Source organism: Girardinichthys multiradiatus, chromosome 23, assembly GCF_021462225.1.
Source record: "Girardinichthys multiradiatus isolate DD_20200921_A chromosome 23, DD_fGirMul_XY1, whole genome shotgun sequence".
Lineage (NCBI taxonomy): Eukaryota > Metazoa > Chordata > Actinopteri > Cyprinodontiformes > Goodeidae > Girardinichthys > Girardinichthys multiradiatus.
The window spans coordinates 25,080,253-25,100,352 of NC_061815.1; the positions used below are offsets into that span (position 1 = coordinate 25,080,253).

At 39.1% G+C, this 20,100-nt stretch overlaps 2 protein-coding genes across 4 annotated transcripts; both read left to right on the forward strand.

The window, feature by feature from the left end:
* Positions 1-493: 493 nt before the first annotated feature.
* Positions 494-6,047, forward strand: LOC124860434 (uncharacterized protein DDB_G0286299-like). Its single transcript, XM_047353765.1, has 9 exons — positions 494-694; positions 903-1,232; positions 1,853-1,905; positions 1,996-2,069; positions 2,188-2,243; positions 2,327-2,492; positions 3,230-4,918; positions 4,994-5,085; positions 5,187-6,047. Exons 2-9 carry the CDS (start codon positions 1,125-1,127, stop codon positions 5,214-5,216), a joined length of 2,268 nt encoding a protein of 755 aa, XP_047209721.1. The 5' UTR covers positions 494-694; positions 903-1,124; the 3' UTR covers positions 5,217-6,047.
* Positions 6,048-9,011: 2,964 nt separating this feature from the next.
* Positions 9,012-18,941, forward strand: tmco6 (transmembrane and coiled-coil domains 6). Of its 3 annotated transcripts, none has more exons than XR_007036366.1 (13): positions 9,013-9,246; positions 11,913-12,013; positions 12,095-12,207; positions 12,301-12,484; positions 12,587-12,691; positions 13,545-13,636; positions 13,748-13,864; positions 13,973-14,087; positions 14,449-14,629; positions 17,341-17,435; positions 17,522-17,689; positions 17,765-17,909; positions 18,042-18,941. XR_007036366.1 is itself a non-coding variant. In XM_047353819.1 (13 exons), the coding sequence occupies exons 1-12, from the start codon at positions 9,156-9,158 to the stop codon at positions 17,901-17,903; spliced, it is 1,482 nt and encodes a 493-aa protein (XP_047209775.1). In that variant the 5' UTR covers positions 9,015-9,155; the 3' UTR covers positions 17,904-17,909; positions 18,042-18,941. The 3 variants fall into 3 exon arrangements, 2 of the variants coding, with proteins under 2 accessions (XP_047209776.1, XP_047209775.1); XM_047353819.1 differs by having other exon boundaries at positions 9,015-9,246; positions 17,784-17,909; XM_047353820.1 differs by lacking the exons at positions 17,341-17,435; positions 17,522-17,689; positions 17,765-17,909; positions 18,042-18,941 and adding an exon at positions 16,804-17,334 and having other exon boundaries at positions 9,012-9,246.
* The last annotated feature ends 1,159 nt before the right edge of the window (positions 18,942-20,100 follow it).

The window sequence follows — 20,100 nt, forward strand, 5'->3', positions numbered from 1 at the left end:
ATAGTTTTTCTTTTGCATTGTTTTTATTCACCATAATAATCTTTAATCTTTCAGAAAGATAGTTCTGTACAAATTGTTCAATTTGGTTCTCAATTCCATAGAAAGCAACATCCAGGAAGGACATCCTTCCAGCCTTCAGAGTACCAAGGTTTTTAAACCAAGGCTGATGACCTTCGCAGCTGAGAGAGACAGCTCAATCAATCAATCAAAGTTTGTTTATATAGCACTTACCAACAATTCATCTGGTCCTCAAAGTGCTTTACGTGTTTAAAGTGTTAGATGATAAAATACATATCAATAAAATTTAAAAGAGATTTTAAAGATTTTTTTTTTTGAGCAAAACCAAGTTGGTTCTGAGAAATAGCCTTTGACACAGCTGGAGATACTCCTTCTCCAGCCCTATGATTTCACTGTTTTCTGGCATCTGATCCATTATCTATACTCACTTATTCTTGCAGGTTCGTGCAGTCATTGGCATCGGCAGACCTGCGGTCGCCAGTGCATCACAGGCAGCACAGAGACACACAGGAAAGACAACCATGCAGGCACAGACTCGATGGCAGTTTAGAGAGAACACTTTACCTAGCAGTAACGTTTTTGGCATGTGGGAGGAAACTGGAATACCCAGAGAGAAACCATGCATGCACACGGAAATATACGCCACTGTGCAGCTCCAAACCTTTACATTACTCAGGTAAATTTGTTATCGATGAACTTAAAGTATTAAAAAAAACGTCGCAAAAATGAATGGTGCTGTACAGATAAAAGCATCCACAGTTACTTTCTTAAAAATTATCATAGTGTGTTTTGCCGTAAAGAAAATGTTTACCTGAATGTGAAATAAATTCAAACCAGCCCGTAATTCTGACCTAAAATTAAAAAGTAATCTTTTCCCCTTGAAGGAAATGGAAAGGAAGGAAAGGAAACAGGACGGAGAAAGCAGTGACACTACTCTAAACTTCATCTCCCATAATGCACGGCAGCGGTGAAAGGAAATACATCCTGTTTCAGAGTTCAACATGCGGGTTTTGGTTTAAAAATCTCCGTGTAGCATGTGGTTGGTTTTAACGACACATTCCTCCTCTCTGTAGTTTTCTATTTATTTGTTTCTCTTCGGTTTGATCATGTCTGTGAACGCATCACAGCTGGACCTGAACCAGCTGATCTACCGCCATTTGAAGGAGCACGGTTTCCTTTCAGCTGCAGAGGAGCTCCAGAGGCACAGCCCACAGGTCGACAGTCCGCACACTCACACACACACACACTGTTACAGAGGTTAGAAGTTTGCAACATTGTAATTTGCAAAAATGCATCACCACGCAAAACACTACTGATACAAACTGAGCCCCGATTAAGAACCCAAATAGTTATTTGGTTAACAACACCTTCTAGCATTAGCAGTTATTGTAAAACTGTCAGACTTAGTGCTACACCAGTCATTTACTGGAGTCTTTTACAGTAAAATTGATATGAAGTTTATAAATGTGAAAGAAGCCTTTTAGTTTGAAAACTAAAACAACCAATGATTTACAGATTGTTATAACAACGATATTACATATATGAATGTTCACATTGTGGTTTAAAGCTGTTACTTTGTTAAATTAAGAGAAAAGCTACATTTTACTAAATGTATGTTTATTAGCAACATTGTGAATAAAGGCTGCATTTTAAACAGCTTTCTAGTGCACTTCTGAAGGATTTAATTGTCCACTAAAACTTTCAATATCTCAACCACCATAAATTATTTTAATTCAAATTTACCATTTTATTAAAATAATATCAGGTTTGAAAGGCTGATTTAAAATCTGCTCTACCTAGATTGGATGTTTTACATTGCTTTCATTTCTTGCAGGAGGAGGCAAACCCATCCGTGTCTTTATTGGACATCTACAAATCATGGCTAAAGTGAGCATTTTGATCTAATAAACAGAATGATCAGCCGTGGGTGTTTTCTGCAATAACATAGACACAAACTGTTGTTTTTGCTCCTGACAGGGACCCGAAAAAGAAAAAGCGTCCTAACTCAGCAAAATGCTCCAAATCTGGACAAGAAAAGACTTCTTCTAAAGGTGCAGCATTTCTTTCTCTCTCTTAAAGGCATTTACATTTTGAAATTAGTGAAGGATGTATTAGTATTATTAGCATTCAAATCCCTTTTAACATATTTTGTCTGTTTGTCATTAACAGCCACGTCAGGAAGGAAGATGGATAAAACCGTTAAAAACCCAGCATCACCAAAGAAGGTATACCTTTCAAAACGTTCCATTTCTTTCTGTAACACTTCGTGAATCAAATCATTCTTCACTATTCTTTTTTTTTTTCCAAGTCCGTTAGAGCAAAAAGGAAAAAAACGGATGAAACGCCAGGTCAAAGTGTTGTTAAAGCAAAGAAATCTAAGCTTAACACAACAGAGAAAGCTGCTGCTGATGGATCAGACTCCGACAGCAGTCTGGATGTGGAAAAGTGGAAGAAACTGCTCGACCAGTTGACAGGTGGGAGTTTAGTAAGTTGAGGCAAAATTAATATGCGGATCTCGCTGTGTGCTGTGCAAAAGTATTCATACCTGTTGGACTTCTTCACATTTGGTCTTGTTACAGACACAAATGCCAATGTAGCACAATTGTGAACTGGAATGAACACAATTTTATTAAAAGTAAGAATCTGAAAAGTGTGGCATGCATTTATTGTCATATCCCCCCCCGAGTATTAGTCCTGCTGAAAGCCATTTGTCAGGGTTTAATGTAGCATTGCCTTGTATTTAAGTCCATACATTTTTCTGTCAACCCCTAACAGCTTTCTAGTTGTTGATAAAGAAAGATTTTCTTCGAGCATGACGCTGACACCACCATGTTTCACTGTGGAGATGGTCAGGGTGACAGTTTTCCGACATTCTTGCCTACATTATACATGTACGCAAGAAAGTTCAATTTTAGTCTCATCTGAGCAAAGCTTTTACCAAATATGTATCCTACATGCAAATAGCAATCCTTATGACTTTCTCTTTAATACTGTGTCATAAAAAGTTTGAAAATTTTTAATTTAAAAACCATTTCTAATTTTCTTTATACTTCACATTTATGCACCACTTTATCTTGTTGTGTCATAAACTCCCAATATATACACTGAAGTTTGTGATTATAACACAACAAAAAAATAAAAAGGTTAAAGTTAACTGTAAGTCCCATAGAGGTTTGGATTATTCAGCCAAATCTATGCTATGTTTCTGCAGAAGCCGATGTAGCCAAGATGGAAACCATCAACGCTCTGTTCTCCTCTGAACCCCAACCCGAGAAAAAGAGAGTCAGAAAGCCGCGAGCCAAACCTCTATCCAAAACTGATGCTCCTGTCCAGCAAAATGTTGTGACAACTGGACAGAATGAAAAGATTGAAGAGAAAGTTGTGACACAGACACCAGCAAAGAAGGGCAGGAAAGAAAATGCAGCGCATGTGTCCACCACAGGCACGCTGAGCCCAAATAAAAGAGGAAAAACACCTGAAAAACAAACACAATTACAAGATATGGTCGTCCCTGTAAATACCCAGGACAATAAAACTGATGAAATGGCACCCGAACCCAAGAAAAAGAAGAAGGAAAACGAGGAGACTGAAGGGAATGCAAATGAGACCAATGGTGATGGAAAAGACAGGAAGCAGAAGAAAAGGAATGGAATCACTGAGCAGGAGGATGTTGATAAGACAGAAGAAAAGACTGAAGAGAGCAACAGAAACACTGAGAACATTTCTGAGTTAGGTTTACAGAAAAAGAAAGCAAAAAAAAAGGAAAAAGAGAAAACCAGGAGTGAGGAAGAATCAGCTCAAATAGATGAAAAGAAGGAGAAAAAGGTGGCTGATAACGAAGCTGCTTCAGCACAACTAGTTCAAGAAATAAAACCAAATACAAATGCAAATAAGTTTGGAAGCAACAAGAACTCTGAGCAAAATGTTCAGGATAAAAAAGCAAAGAAAAAGAAAGAAAAAAATTATGTTGATGCAAATTTAGAGCAGGTACCTATGGCTGAGGTACATGACATAAAGCAAAATGTTGAAGAAAAAGAAAATTCTGAGAAAATAGGTAAGAAAAAGAAAGCAAAGGAGAAAAAAGGGAAAACCACTAGTGAGGAAGATGAAACCCAAATTCATGAAAAAAAGAAGAACAAAATGCTTAATAATGAGGGGCATTTAGAACAGGCAGACACAAATGTAGAACAAACCGCAACAAATACAAATGAAGCTGGAAACAACAAGAAATCCGAGCAAAATGTTCACAGAAAGAAAGCAAAGAAAAAGAAAGAGAAAAACAATATGGAAGGAAATTTAGAGCATGCAACTGTAGCAGAGGAAAAAAACAACAAACCAAATGTTGAAGTCAAAGAAAATTCTGAGCAAATATGTGAGAAAAAGAAAGCAAAGGAGAAAAATGAAAAACCCAGTAATGAGGAAAATTCAACCCAAATTCATGAAAAGAAGAAGAAAAAGATGCTTAATAATGAAGAGCATTTAGAACAGGAAGACACACATGTAGAACAAACCACAACAAATACAAATGAAGCTACAAGCAACATAAAATCAGAGCCAAATGTTCAGGGAAAGACAGCAAAGAGAAAGAAAGAAAAACACAATATGGAGGTTAATTTAGAGCATGCCGCTGTAGGAGAGGGAGAAAACAAACCAACTGTTAAAGACAAAGGAAATTCAGGACAAAATGGTTCAGAAAAGAAAGCAAAGAAGAAGAAAAAAGAGTCTGTTATCAGCAAAGAATCGCCAGAGGAAGAAGTGCAAGAAAAGAAAGCAAAAAAGAAGAACAAGAGGTCTGATAAAGACCATTTAAATGAAGATGATCATACAGACAATACATCTACATTAGAGACATCTGAGTGGAGCCTGGAGACTACAAGTCCTCCAAAAAAGAAGAAGAGAAGTGAGTCAGTAGCCTAATGTAGTTATGGTAGTATGCAGTTCTATGAGTTTTGTTACCATTATCTTGTTCCTTCAGAGAAAAACAAATTAAAATTGGACGAGGTCCCAGATGAAGAACAAAAAGATTTCTCAACAACACAAGCCAACTCAGCTGACGTCCACAACAAGGTACAAAAACAAAGAAGATCAGCAGTTTACTAAAATCCCAAATGATCAGTTTCATACGTTCAGTCATAACTGTAATTAGCTCTTCTTTTCATCTTCCACAGGGAATAGAATCCAAGAGCACCAAGTCCTGAGAAGAACCAACTCCTTAACCTTGTAGCTCAGAAAGAAGCCACACATAATTCCTGTCCCAGTCTAATTATAACTACATGGGCAGAAGGACCCCATGAAAAACTGTAAAAAGAAATTGAGTTTTTTATTTTTGGTAAGTTTTACTTTTTTAATTATTTTTTAGGCACTCTAACAAGTACAGGTGTTTTTACCACATGCATTGTTAGTGTCAGGAATTTCCCTGATCAGACACCTAAATGAATTCCCTGAACCCAGAGTTCACTTTATATGTTGATTCAAGGACTGGCGTGTCTCTGTACATTTTTACCGAATTGTTGATAGTTACTCCTACCCCAGAGCTCTACTGTTTAACATATTTTGTGGACAAGAAAAACATCAGTAAAATGTTTTTATTAACTGTATTTATGAAACGTTTTATGATTGTTTTGACTGTTTTGGGTTTAGGGTATTTTGAAAAATGTTGCAAGATTTTATTACAACTTTTTTAGCGTGTATTGCACATAAATGATTTTAATACAAATATGCATCACAATTTTGTGATAGACTGTATTTATCTTCCCTCTAGTGTCATACCATTTAGAACATGAGAACATGTGTATGGTAGAAATTTTACCAATTAGTTCCTGCTGTAGTAATTGCAGCAAGCTGGGACTCCTCCATGGTCGGGGGCGGCTGGCGGGTTGTGCTGAGCTTGGGGCGGTTGGTCAGCCCGGCCCGGATACCCGGCTGGTACATGTCCATCTCTCATGGACAGGCTGGCTGGGGCTGCTGCCGTTGGCCAGATGGTTAGGTGGGCTTGGCCTCCATTGGTTAATAAATTTGATTTCCTTTGATGATTTTTGAGTGATTTTGTTGTCAGCACATTCAACTTTGTACAGAACAAAGTATTCAATTAGAATATTTTATTCATTCAGATCTAGGATGTGTTATTTGAGTGTTCCCTTATTTTTTTGAGCAGTGTATATATTTTTATATATATCAAGCGGAGCATTATGTCCGTAACGCTTCACTTGTAAAAGTAAATCTGTTGGGCTTCTTCTTGGCACTCGGACAACAATTGAGTGCTACTCTGTCAAACAGGACACATTAGAAAAAATAATATTAATTGCTGCAATATAAATGCACAATATCCTTTATTTGCTTCCACCATATCAAAATCATTGTATAAATTTGGATTTCTGCTCTCAATAATGGTAGGTATAGCAGAATTAATGTGCAAATGTAAAAAAAAAAAAAAAGACAACCCCCTTATAGGGACAGAATTTCATGTAATAATTTTAGGCTTTTTACACACCAGAAAGCCCTGATAGATAATGACCCTTAAAATAGATTTGTCTTCTACTGCAGTAATATAATCCCACAATGAAAATTTAAAAAAAACAACCTTTAATTTGAGTATTCAGTGGATTGAAATGTAGGAAATAATTGTTTTTTAACCAAAACACCAGTGGCACAGTTTTTGGTACAAACCTTTAACCCTTAAAAAAAGCCACTAAAATTATTTTTATTGATGCTTTATTTTTTATCTGATCAGACTGTCAAGGAAATGCCAGTTAGTAATACATGTCTGCTTATCAGAATCAGCTTTATTGCCAAGTTCGTACATACAAACAAGGAATTTGACTCCAGTACACTTTGCTCTTTTGTTCTGTTTTTGCATTACAGAGTATACATATTTACAATGTACAATATACACATATATAATAAAAAGGTGCATGTGCAACATCTGTATGCTGTTGTTTTGTACTTGAATGTTCAACAGAGAAACAGCCTGGGGGAAGAAACTGTCTCTGTGGCAGCTGGTTTTAGTGAACAGTGCTCTGTAGCGGCGGCCTGAAGGTAAAACTCTAAACAGTTTATGTGCAGGGTGTGTGGGGTCTGCAGAAATTTTGGCAGCTCTTTTCTTGACCCTAGACCTGTATAAGTCCTGGATGGAGGGAAGGTCAGCCCTGATTATTCTCTCTGCAGTCCTGATTATTCGTTGCAGTCTGGACCTGTCCTGTTTTGTGGATGAGCCAAACCACACTGAGATGAATGAAGACAGGACAGACTGAATGATGACAGTGTAGAAGATGACCAGCAGCTCCTGTGGAAGGTTGAACTTCTTGAGTTGCCTCAGGAAGTACAGTCTCTGCTGGGCCTTCTTTCGAACAGTGTCTATGTGTGAAGACCATCTCAGGTCCTCAGAGATGGTGGTTCCTAAGAACCTGAAGTGGTCCACGGCCAATACAGTGTTGTTGAGGGGGGTGTATGGGGGTGGTGTTCTCCGAAAGTCCACCACCATTTCCACAGTCTTGAGTGGGTTCAGTTCAAGGTAGTTCTGACCGCACCAGTGTACCAGCCGATCCACCTGCTGTCTGTATGCAGACTCATCACCGTCCTGGATCAGTCCAATGACAGTGGTGTCATCTGCAAACTTAAGGAGTTTCACGGACGAGTCCGATGAGGTGCAGTCATTTGTGTACAGAGAGAAGAGGAGTGGGGATAGAACATACCCCTGGGGGGCACCAGTACTTATTGATCTGCTTCGGGAAAAGATGCTCCCTATTCTCACCTGCTGCTGTCGGTCTGTCAGGAAGCTGTTGATCCACTGACGGGTGGAGGCTGGGACGATGAGCTGGGTGAGCTTCTGGTGGAGGATGTCTGGTATGATAGTGTTGAAGGCCGAGCTGAAGTCTACAAACAGGATCCTGGCGTACGTCCCTGGACGGTCGAGGTGTTGCAGGATGAAGTGTAGACCTAAGTTAACAGCATCATCTGCCGACCTGTTTGCTCGGTAAGAAAATTGCAGGGGGTCCAGCAGGGGGGCCTGTGATGTCTTTCAGGTGCTTCAACACCAGCCGCTCAAAGGATTTCATGACCACAGACGTCAGGGCTACAGGCCTGTAGTCATTTAATCCTACGATGGTGGGTTTCTTGGGAACTGGGATGATGGTGGATCGTTTGAGGCAGGAGGGGGCCTCACATATCTGGAGTATAAATATGATGTGACACAGCCAATGACTACTGTACTTGATGAAGAATCAAGTACGCATCTTTCTCCTCTTGTATGCAACCCTGTGAAATGTTAAAGGTGAAGCCTAAGTAATGTCCCACAGACAAAAGGGGTTGTACAAGGTAATAATAGCAGTGGAACCAATAATTATGCACCCACCCCTCCCCCCACATGAATGTACACAAATTAAAGGTTATTTTTTAAAACGTTTTTCATCCTGCAATAAATGAGGAAATTAGTTTAAGTTTGTTTCTCCTTTACAATTCTTTACAAGGGATATCAACAAACTTATCCACTGTAAGCTTTTAAAAATTATTATGAGTTGTGCGTCCACTAGGGGGCGATGAAGCCCCTAAAGGGAGATGGAACAACAGCAAAAAGCAAGAGTCGTATACGAATGCCAAACTGGAATCTTGAAGGTTTATTAAGTACAACAGGAGAGGGGGTAAAGCAAACACAGAAAGTTATTTTATATCTGAAAAATGTAAGGATATATTAAAAGGTGTACGTTTTTGTTTTTATATATTTATTTATTTGTTTGATCTGAAGTAATCTTATACTGCTCTATATTTACTCTCACTCACTTAAAACTGTGCACATATATTTATATTATATTGTAGATATGTTTATACTGTTTAATTTGTACTGTATTGCACCGACTACGCCAAAACAAATTCCTTGTATGTCCAAAAACGTACTTGGCAATAAAGCTTTTCTGATTCTGATTCTGATTCTGAACCCCAATCGAACATAGTTCATGCTACATACTCCGATATAGTAGGTGGCGGTAAGCACCTGAAAATCATGGTTGCAATCTGCCACAACACCAAGAGAAGAAGAAGTCATGACTGCCATGGTTACAGTTCCTGGCTTCACCTCCGATATGAACTGATTATCTGACGTAAAGCTTGTTTTTTATGTTAAACGTTGTGTTAGTGCCTCTGAAATGTGGAGGTTAAACAAAGTTCGCCATAAAGCTGGCGGACATGCAAACACCCTGGAGGAGCTGAGGCTGAGGAGGAGAGAGAAAGAACGAGGTGAGTAAAGCCACTCAGCTGTCAAAGCAGTAGTAAGGAAAAAATTAAGTACACCCTAACTTGTTTCGTTGGAGTTAATAAAGAAAGCAGCGCCCACTGCACTGTACAAAACCGATCATCTGCGGATGTAACCACCTCGTAAAAGGAGATGTTTGAGGTGTTTGCTGATCTGGAGCATATAAATGTGTTAACACAATGCCGGAGGAAAGATATCAGCAGTGCCGTTAAAGAAACTGGTCTTGCTAATTTCATCGTTAACAAAATTGCGTTTTCTCAGTCCTTAATAACCAACATCGGGTCTGCTAACTTCACATTTATCCATGTTTCTTTAGCCTGGCTTAGCTCAGTGTCTCTTTTGTTTTCTGTTGTTTGTCACTGTGTATGAAAAATACTCTAAAAACAAAGATTTATTGAATTATTGATTCATCTGAGAAAGATTGTCAAGAAATTTCCAAACTAGTCCATAATTCTACAATGGGAGAGGTTTTTTGCAAGTAGAAAGTATTTAGGACAGTTTCTAATCTTTGCAGGAGTGGACATCCTTGCAAATTCCCCTTAATCTCAGTGTTCATTGTTGAGAATCTAAAAAACCCAAGAGCAACTTCAGGCTCCATAAACTCCATGGCAGGACAATTAGACGAACTCTTAATGAATATGGACACGCACGCCTCTGTGAAAGAAAAAGGTTGCACAACTTCATTTTGCAAATGATCTACAAGGCCAGACAAGACACTACCTGTAGACAGATCCTATGAGACACAGTGTTTGGGGAAAACCAAACCAAGCATATCAGCGCAAAGATATCATACCACCTTTCAAGCATAGTGGTGGAGGGGTGATGATTAGGGCTTGTGTTGGCAGCCATGTGAGCAGGACACCTTGCAGTCATTGTAGATACTATGTACTCCTCTGTATACCAAATTATTCAAGCCATCTTTCTGATAGTGGAAGCTTGTGACAAACTGGCCCATAAACAGGATAATAATCCCAAACACAGCAGCAAATATACAACATATGTGCTAAACACACTGGGCTAAAGTTTCTCCGCAACAATGTGTTGAGCTGAAAAAGTAAATCAGAAAGCAACTAGTTCAAGTTATTGCTGTAAAATAATTTTTTTTTCGCACACAGCTTTTTTCAGTTTGGTTTAACATTGTTTAATATACAGGGGTTGGACAATGAAACTGAAACACCTGTCATTTTAGTGTGGGAGGTTTCATGGCTAAATTGGACCAGCCTGGTAACCAGTCTTCACTGATTGCACATTGCACCAGTAAGAGCGGAGTGTGAAGGTTCAATTAGCAGGGTAAGAGCACAGTTTTGCTCAAAATATTGAAATGTACACAACATTATGGGTGACATACCAGAGTTCAAAAGAGGACAAATTGTTGGTGCACGTCTTGCTGGCGCATCTGTGACCAAGACAGCAAGTCTTTGTGATGTATCAAGAGCCACGGTGTCCAGGGTAATGTCAGCATACCACCAAGAAGGACGAACCACATCCAACAGGATTAACTGTGGACGCAAGAGGAAGCTGTCTGAAAGGGATGTTCGGGTGCTAACCCGGATTGTATCCAAAAAACATAAAACCATGGCTGCCCAAATCACGGCAGAATTAAATGTGCACCTCAACTCTCCTGTTTCCACCAGAACTGTCCGTCAGGAGCTCCACAGGGTCAATATACACGGCCGGACTGCTATAGCCAAACGTTTGGTCACTCATGCCAATGCCAAATGTTGGTTTCAATGGTTCAAGGAGCGCAAATCTTGGGCTGTGGACAATGTGAAACATGTATTGTTCTCTGATGAGTCCACCTTTGCTGTTTTCCCCACATCCGGGAGAGTTACGGTGTGGAGAAGCCCCAAAGAAGCATACCACCCAGACTGTTGCATGCCCAGAATGAAGCATGGGGGTGGATCAGTGATGGTTTGGGCTACCATATCATGGCATTTCCTTGGCCCAATACTTGTGCTAGATGGGCGCATCACTGCCAAGGACTACTGAACCATTCTTGAGGACCATGTGCATCCAATGGTCCAAACATTGTATCCTGAAGGCGGTGCCGTGTATCAGGATGACAATGCACCAATACACACAGCAAGACTGGTGAAAGATTGGTTTGATGAACATGAAAGTGAAGTTGAACATCTCCCATGGCCTGCACAGTCACCAGATCTAAATATTATTGAGCCACTTTGGGGTGTTTTGGAGGAGCGAGTCAGGAAATGTTTTCCTCCACCAGTATCACGTAGTGACCTGGTCACTATCCTGCAAGAAGAATGGCTTAAGATCCCTCTGACCACTGTGCAGGACTTGTATATGTCATTCCCAAGATGAATTGATGCTGTATTGGCCGCAAAAGGAGGCCCTACACCATACAAATAAATTATTGTGGTCTAAAACCAGGTGTTTCAGTTTCAATGTCCAACCCCTGTATAATTACCATATTCCTACTATGTCCTTGTATATAACCGACAGTTTTGCAAAATTAAGCATAATGTCTATTTAGAAACTAAAAGAAATGCAGGTTTCTTTCTATTCCAGTTTTTATTTAACTTCAGATAAATCGTGATGAACATCTGAAAAGTTGTAAACTATGATAGGCTTCTTGCAGATGACTGAGCTTTAAAGCATTGTGGGGTTTTTATTGACATTGCTGCTTCAGCGCTGAGACAAGCGCGTAGAGACAGACAACTTGTAAGCAAGAGGCTCATCCTTAATGAAGATGAAGAACAGGACCTTATGGAGATAACACCTGGGGAACAGGTAAGTTTCACAAGCTGTGATAGTCGATAATTTGCCCCTAGTTTGACAACATAAGAGTATGCCAATATTCATTTTCCCCAGGATGTGGTCAGCTTGTTCCATGCACTTCAGCACAGCGGCACAGATAAAGAGGCATACCTGAGAACCCTGAGTAAAGCGCTGCGTAACCCATCCGCTCAACTCATCTTCATCAAGTATGGTTTTAACATCTGTCGCCATAAAAAGAGAGTTCAGTCAATTTAACTTCTGATGAACGTGTGTGTATGTGTGTGCACGTGTCCCGTCAGGCTGGAGAACAGCATGCACCTGCTGGTCGGCCTCCTCACCGGCTCTGACGCTCGGTGCCGTCTGCAGGCTGTTCGCTGTCTTCATGAGCTGTCTCACTCCCCCCACACCAGCATGGCGTCCGCCTGCCTGCCCGCCACTCCCTATCTGCTCACATACCTGTCTGGCCAGAGCACCAAGTTCACAGTGGGTGTTCATCCATATCAAAGGTTCATAATTATTAGTAGCATTATTTTATTATAGAGACAGTTTCTAACTTGGAGCTTGTGCATTTTTATATCTGCACAGGAGCTATGTCTGTACACACTGGGTAATATATGCCCAGACAGTGAGGTTGTGAAAGAGAGGCTTCTGGCCCAAGGAATCATACCAGCACTGGCCAGTTGTATACAGGTAAGCTATAAATAATAATAATAATCACACAAGGTGTTCCCAGGCCAGCCAAGAAACAGAGTTCCTCCAGTGTGTCCTGGGCTGTCCCCCCTGGGCCTCTTCCCGGTGGGACGTGCCTGGAACACCTCCTGAGGGAGGCATCCAGGAGGCATCTGATATAGATACCTGAGCCACCTCAACTGGCTCCTCTCGATGTGGAGGATCAGCGGCTCTACGTCAAGCTGCTCCCGGATGGCCGAGCTACTCACCCTACCTGCGGAGGAAGCTCATTCCAGCTGCTTGTATCCAGGATCTCGTTCTTTCAGTCATGACCCAAAGTTCATGTTTAGTAATTCAGTCTTGATTTGACAAATCAAAGTGATATACACACGTGGAGAAAATTGTTGGTACCCCTCAGTTAATGAAAGAAAAATCCCATTTTTGTCCAGGCCTGTTTCATGAGTTTATTTTTTTAAATAATTCTGTTGAAGCATGTTTGAAAAGTAATGTCTGACTTTTATTTGTTAATTTTCATAGAATTTTTATTAATTATTACCTTTGTCAGATTCAAGTTGTTTCTGTGACCATTGTGGGTATTTCTTTCATTAACTGAGGGGTACCAACAATTTTGTCCACGTGTGTAGATTTTAGAGTTGCCAAAATGAATACATGAACCCGCTCTCTTTACCACACCAATGGATCCTGCTGTTTCTTAATTTATAGAACATACGGATTCTAAAATCTATGCATGTAAATGTTTTTGGTATTTATTGGTCTGGATAATCTTTTATATATGAGTGTGGAAATACACGGAGTTTTGAAATGAAAAACGTGTATGAACTGATTAAATAACTGTATTTCTTTGACACTGCAGAACCGTACACATAACCTGGCAGTGGTGGAAGCTGCAGGCTTCACCCTCTTTCAGCTTCTGCAGACCAAAGATGCCGTACAGAAAGTAATCCCGTCAGTAAACTCATGGCATCAGTGTCCTCTTGGAAAATATCACATTCTGAACAGCAATGCTCTCTGTAAACACATCTGTTACTTCTGAAACACTTTTCTGTTCGCATGCAGGATGGTCCTGGCCTCCAGCTTACCTTCACAGTTGTTATCAGTTCTGACCCCTGACCCCGAGTTTGGTCTGGCCCCAGCTATAGAGTGTGCATGGTGTCTGCACTCCCTTACATCAAGGTGAAACCTTTATGATATTATCAATCACCGTTTCTATCTTATCTGCCCATTTGTTCCTACTTGTTATACTATTTGTCTTCTATCTGTACTCACACATGCATTTACCAGCGCTGTGGATCACAGAGAGCTGTTGGCACAAGGGGCCTTGACGCAGTGCAGTTCATTACTAGTGTCACTAGGTGGTGCTGTGGTCGATGGAAACACTGACCAAGGAGTGGAGCTGGTATGAAAATTCTTAGATTGAGGCTTTTATATTTGATTTTGTCGCTTTATACTAGTTGATTTAAATGTTAAACAAATAATAATTTATGTTTGCGTATTTAATTTTTACCTTCTGTCATATTTTACTATACATCAACATTATATATGATTTTGAAAAGATTTCAAATCTGTCTTAAGGCAAGCTAGACATTACTATTAGTCTTATTGGAAAAAGAGGAAAGATTATGAGTACAGAATATTTTTTAAGAAAAATTTTTAAATTACTAATTTAGGTAATTAGTGGGAATTTATTTATTTATTTTTTTCTATTTCTGATTGATTTAATGCTGCTATAACTAATGAGTCAAAAATGCCCTCTGTAGCTTGTGTGTCCTCTGCTGAGGTGTGTGGGAAACCTCCTGTCGTCCTGCCCTGTTGAAGCTCTTAGCTCTCAGCTGGGTGATGTTCATCTTGTGGCGGCTCTGTGTGAACTTGTTTTTGCCTTCCTGCACACCTTTCCGGCCTTGGCCAGAGAGACGGCCTGGGTCCTCAACAACCTCACAGGTTTTAGTAATCTTTGATCTCAATCACTGTCGCTATAACTTTAGTTTTTACAACTGCTTTACTTAAACAGGATGGGAGGGGGGCCAGTTTTAAGGACATGTCACTCCAGCAGGTATCAACAAGACGTCTGAACATGAGGTGCTGCTGTAAATTTGATTATTCTTAGAACATGACTTTTAGATCTAAAGTGCCTATCAAAAGCATTTATTATGCTAAAGGTAAAGCTAACATATTGTCACATTAAACTATAACCTTCAATGTATGTTGTTGACATTTTATATAATAGAACAACACAAAATACAGGTCCTTCTCAAAATATTAGCATATTGTGATAAAGTTCATTATTTTCCATAATGTCATGATGAAAATTTAACATTCATATATTTTAGATTCATTGCACACTAACTGAAATATTTCAGGTCTTTTATTGTCTTAATACAGATGATTTTGGCATACAGCTCATGAAAACCCAAAATTCCTATCTCACAAAATTAGCATATCATTAAAAGGGTCTCTAAACGAGCTATGAACCTAATCATCTGAATCAACGAGTTAACTCTAAACACCTGCAAAAGATTCCTGAGGCCTTTAAAACTCCCAGCCTGGTTCATCACTCAAAACCCCAATCATGGGTAAGACTGCCGACCTGACTGCTGTCCAGAAGGCCACTATTGACACCCTCAAGCAAGAGGGTAAGACACAGAAAGAAATTTCTGAACAAATAGGCTGTTCCCAGAGTGCTGTATCAAGGACACCTCAGTGGGAAGTCTGTGGGAAGGAAAAAGTGTGGCAGAAAACGCTGCACAACGAGAAGAGGTGACCGGACCCTGAGGAAGATTGTGGAGAAGGGCCGATTCCAGACCTTGGGGGACCTGCGGAAGCAGTGGACTGAGTCTGGAGTAGAAACATCCAGAGCCACCGTGCAAAGGCGTGTGCAGGAAATGGGCTCCAGGTGCCGCATTCCCCAGGTCAAGCCACTTTTGAACCAGAAACAGCTGCAGATGTGCCTGACCTGGGCTACAGAGAAGCAGCACTGGACTGTTGCTCAGTGGTCCAAAGTACTTTTTTCAGATGAAAGCAAATTCTGCATGTCATTCGGAAATCAAGGTGCCAGAGTCTGGAGGAAGACTGGGGAGAAGGAAATGCCAAAATGCCAGAAGTCCAGTGTCAAGTACCCAGAGTCAGTGATGGTCTGGGGTGCTGTGTCAGCTGCTGGTGTTGGTCCACTGTGTTTTATCAAGGGCAGGGTCAATGCAGGTAGCTATCAGGAGATTTTGGAGCACTTCATGCTTCCATCTGCTGAAAAGTTTTATGGAGATGAACATTTCATTTTTCAGCACGACCTGGCACCTGCTCACAGTGCCAAAACCACTGGTAAATGGTTTACTGACCATGGTATCACTGTGCTCAATTGGCCTGCCAACTCTCCTGACCTGAACCCCATAGAGAATCTGTGGGATATTGTGAAGAGAACGTTGAGAGACTCAAGACCCAACACTCTGGATGAGCTAAAGGCCGCTATCGAAGCATCCTGGGCCTCCATAAGACCTCAGCAGTGCCACAGGCTGATTGCCTCCATGCCACGCCGCATTGAAGCAGTCATTTCTGCAAAAGGATTCCCGACCAAGTATTGAGTGCATAACTGTACATGATTATTTGAAGGTTGACGTTTTTTGTATTAAAAACACTTTTCTTTTATTGGTCGGATGAAATATGCTAATTTTGTGAGATAGGAATTTGGGGTTTTCATGAGCTGTATGCCAAAATCATCCGTATTAAGACAATAAAAGACCTGAAATATTTCAGTTAGTGTGCAATGAATCTAAAATATATGAATGTTAAATTTTCATCATTACATTATGGAAAATAATGAACTTTATCACAATATGCTAATATTTTGAGAAGGACCTGTAGTGCATGGGTTTTAAAGTGTAACAAATATCAAAAACATCACTTTTTTTTTTTTTACAGATAAATGTCTAAAAGCGATTTATATTCCATCCAAATACCCTTAAAGAATACAGTTAAACCATTTACCTTCATAGGTCAGCTAATTTCTGTCATTTCTGTTATTAGGACAATATGACTTTGCAATATTATTGTTGAATATTCTTGCAATAATATAATTTGCAGTTTACCCACATTTTTCTCACTTCTTTCTGTTCTATTGTCAGATAGTCTTCATCCCTGTCTGTGTGCTTTAGCATCATGGTCAAGGTCATCAAACGTCCTTGCAACTGATCAAGTATATTATTTAATAATAATAATAATATTGTAGTCTACTAAGCATTGCATCAAATGCAATCTTTTGCAATTTCATTATTGCACACATGGAAGATTTAATGATTCTTATGTGTTAACTATTCATGTTAGAATGGCCCAGTCAAAGTCTAAAACCTATATACAACTGAACTGTCGGGTCAGATGACAGTAGAGGACTCTTAAAAATTAAGTTCTGACTTAGGGCTGCAGATACAACACATGCCACACTCTTCAGAAAAAGCATGTATCATTGTGATATTTTTTCTTGGTCATTTACAAAACCTTTGCAAGAACAATTGACAAAGCAAAATAGCCATATTTGCTTCACTTACAAGGTTGTCAGGACCATTTATATAAGAGTTTCACAAATAATTACATAAATCAGACTCATCAAACCCTGTCATCATTGTTTGGTTTGGATCTATGGGTTACACACCTCTCTGTTCCAGCCCACTCCACAGAACTCTGCTCTGCTCTCTTAACGTTCAACCTGGCGCCGAGGCTGATGGAGCTTCTGCCTTTTTCTCAAGGCATTAATACGATGGTTAGTGAAAACTAAAGCCAAACAATGATATTTATTGTTCCTTCTCCTTTAGGCATACCATGAAACATTGTCTGTGTCACATTTAGATCCTAAGAGTTTTAGCAAATGTTGCCCACAAGAAGAAGGAGTTCTGCATCCGGCTGGCGGAGCTCGGACTGCTTTCTGCCCTCGCTGCCACACTAAAAATGGCCAACCAGGACATGGTGACTCTGAGTCTGGAGGTCTTGTTCATGATGATTGTTAGCTCTCCACAGGTATGCAAGGCCGCATAAAATGATCAAAATGCTAAACTTTTGCTAAGCTCCTGTAATAGTTTTCACCTGTGTCAGATGACATTGTTCCCCACAGATAGCAGAGCAGTTTGTCAGGCAAGGTGGACTTTCAGTTTTAGAAGCCATTCAGTACAACAATGAAGGAGAGGTGAGGCGAAGGGCAACACACCTCCTGGAGCAGCACATACTCACCTAGGAAATAGTATGTAATAACCTTTATGTGTTTGTAATAACCTTTATGTGTTTGTAATAACCTTTATGTGTTTGTTTTAACGTTGTTACAGTCATTGACTTCATTGATTCCAACATAACAATATGAACTTTTGTGTTGCAGGTGGGACGTTTCTGGTGACCCGACCTAACATTGGGACGTTTAATATTTAATGAAGAAAGCGATACATTTTTAAGATCTTCAAAAATGATGCATTGTATACACGTGTTTTTTTTAAGTACTGCACAATTTGACATCTCCATGAAGATAAAATCATTTTTACATTTCTGGTATGTTGTTTCTGAAATCGTATTTTTCTACAATGGGAATGTGTGTCTACAGTATTTATATTCACTGTGATGTAAGTACACCTTTGGCACTGTGTGAGATGTAAGTGCAACTCAATAAATTTTTCATATCATCAAAAGGGTCAATTATTTAAGTAGATTATCATAAAAGTTAAACTTGGCATATTATGTTGATTTATTGCTCCCAGAGGGACATGTTTCAATCATTTATTTCTGTTAATGTGGATGACTTTGGCTTACAGCTAATAAAAAATCCAAATTTAGTTTCTCAAAATATTACATCGGACCAACGTCTTTTAATATAAGAATGTTTTTGTGATGGCCATGTTATGGTCTTCACACATGGGGGAAGACTGCTGACTTGATACTTGTCCAGTGAGCAGTCAGTGACGCCCTCCACAAGGAGGATAAGCCACAAAAGTGAATTGTTAAAGAACAATGAACATTTTTTCCCCTGATTATTGAGAGAACTTAAATAGCTATTGACATATTTTTTTATTATATGATGTCTGTCTCATATCCTATCAGAAACAAACATTTTAGTTGAATGAAAATGATTTTAAATCTAAATCTGCCAAGGGTTTGAATAATGTTGATATTAACTGCACCTTATTTGTACCCTTTTCTAACCATTTGACTCTTGTAATGTTTATGTGTGGCTGTGGAAGAGGTTATTTCAAATCATGGTTTAAATAAAATGCCTTAAAATGGCAAATGTTTATGCCTCTTGTTATCTGTTTATCCACACTAAAAAGGAAGCTTTTTTTATCTGATGTACTCCTAAGTGATAGCCAACACCCAGTGTGTAGTTTAAAATGTTTTCACTGCAGCTCAATTTAAAGTACAAGAATTTCCAATTCTTGCCTTTATTGACTATAGCTGGTGAGTTGTTTATTCACTGCTATGAAATACGTGAATCAATCTTTAATCATCTAATTTGTGTTACTGCTGAATTATGTTGCTTTTATATGGGTCAGTTCCATATTTCTACGCAGCTGGTTTAATTGAATTTTTAACTGTTGATCCAATCCAGTCACATTTTACATTCTTCATAATGCTTTCATACATGCACATGCTGTTACTTTTCAGTGTTGCACAAATACATTTCCATATTCTCTGTAATGCCAATACATATTGTCTGGTGTTGTGTGTTCATATTTTTTTATCGGTAAACCATTTTCATTATGATTGTTTAATGAGCATGTGAATTACAATGTTTCTTTTCCATTCAGTTTTGTGCTGTGTTTTCTAATTATAAAATATATGTTGAAAAAAACAGTAAAATACAGTTTGTTTGGTTCCCTCGAACAGAAGAGTGGCTGAAATGTTCTTGGGCAGTTACTTCAGATCAATAATTACAAAATCTCCACAAAGAATGAAAATATTATTTTACAAACTGTAGAAACTCCTGGAAAAGCTTCTAATCAGTTTGCATTTTAAGTGCTTTAAGTAACCAGGGGAAACTACACAAACAGTGCTTTAAGAACATCAAGTATTTTGAAATGAGTTTCCAATAGAAAGCAGGTATTCACATACACTGTATAAAAGGACAGGTCACCTGTTACATTTTTCCCCTTTTCAGTCACTTAGGATAACCAGAATTATATACATTTTCTAAATACCAGACGAATGAGCAAGAGTTTCTTTAGATAACATTTTTTGAAACTTTCTTCAAATTAAGAGGTTTACATACACTTCCTCAGTATTTGGTAGTCTTAAATAATTTAGTACAGGTTTGACTAGCCTATATATTGTGCTTTTCACACTTGTCCCAACACCAGAGAAGCATTGAAGAAGGCTTTTAAAATGTACAATAAAAGTTGCATAAAGTCCACATTCCTTAAAAGAAACAGTAAAGCCCATTGCAATGCATT

Coding starts and splice junctions, on each gene's coding strand:
- LOC124860434 (XM_047353765.1), top strand. CDS start 1,125: ATGTCTGTGAACGCATCACAGCTGGACCTGAACCAGCTGATCTACCGC. Junction 1,906..1,995: donor ATCTACAAATCATGGCTAAA/GTGAGCATTTTG, acceptor TGCTCCTGACAG/GGACCCGAAAAAGAAAAAGC. Junction 2,070..2,187: donor AGAAAAGACTTCTTCTAAAG/GTGCAGCATTTC, acceptor TGTCATTAACAG/CCACGTCAGGAAGGAAGATG.
- tmco6 (XM_047353819.1), top strand. CDS start 9,156: ATGTGGAGGTTAAACAAAGTTCGCCATAAAGCTGGCGGACATGCAAAC. Junction 12,692..13,544: donor CACTGGCCAGTTGTATACAG/GTAAGCTATAAA, acceptor TTGACACTGCAG/AACCGTACACATAACCTGGC. Junction 13,865..13,972: donor CTGCACTCCCTTACATCAAG/GTGAAACCTTTA, acceptor TGCATTTACCAG/CGCTGTGGATCACAGAGAGC.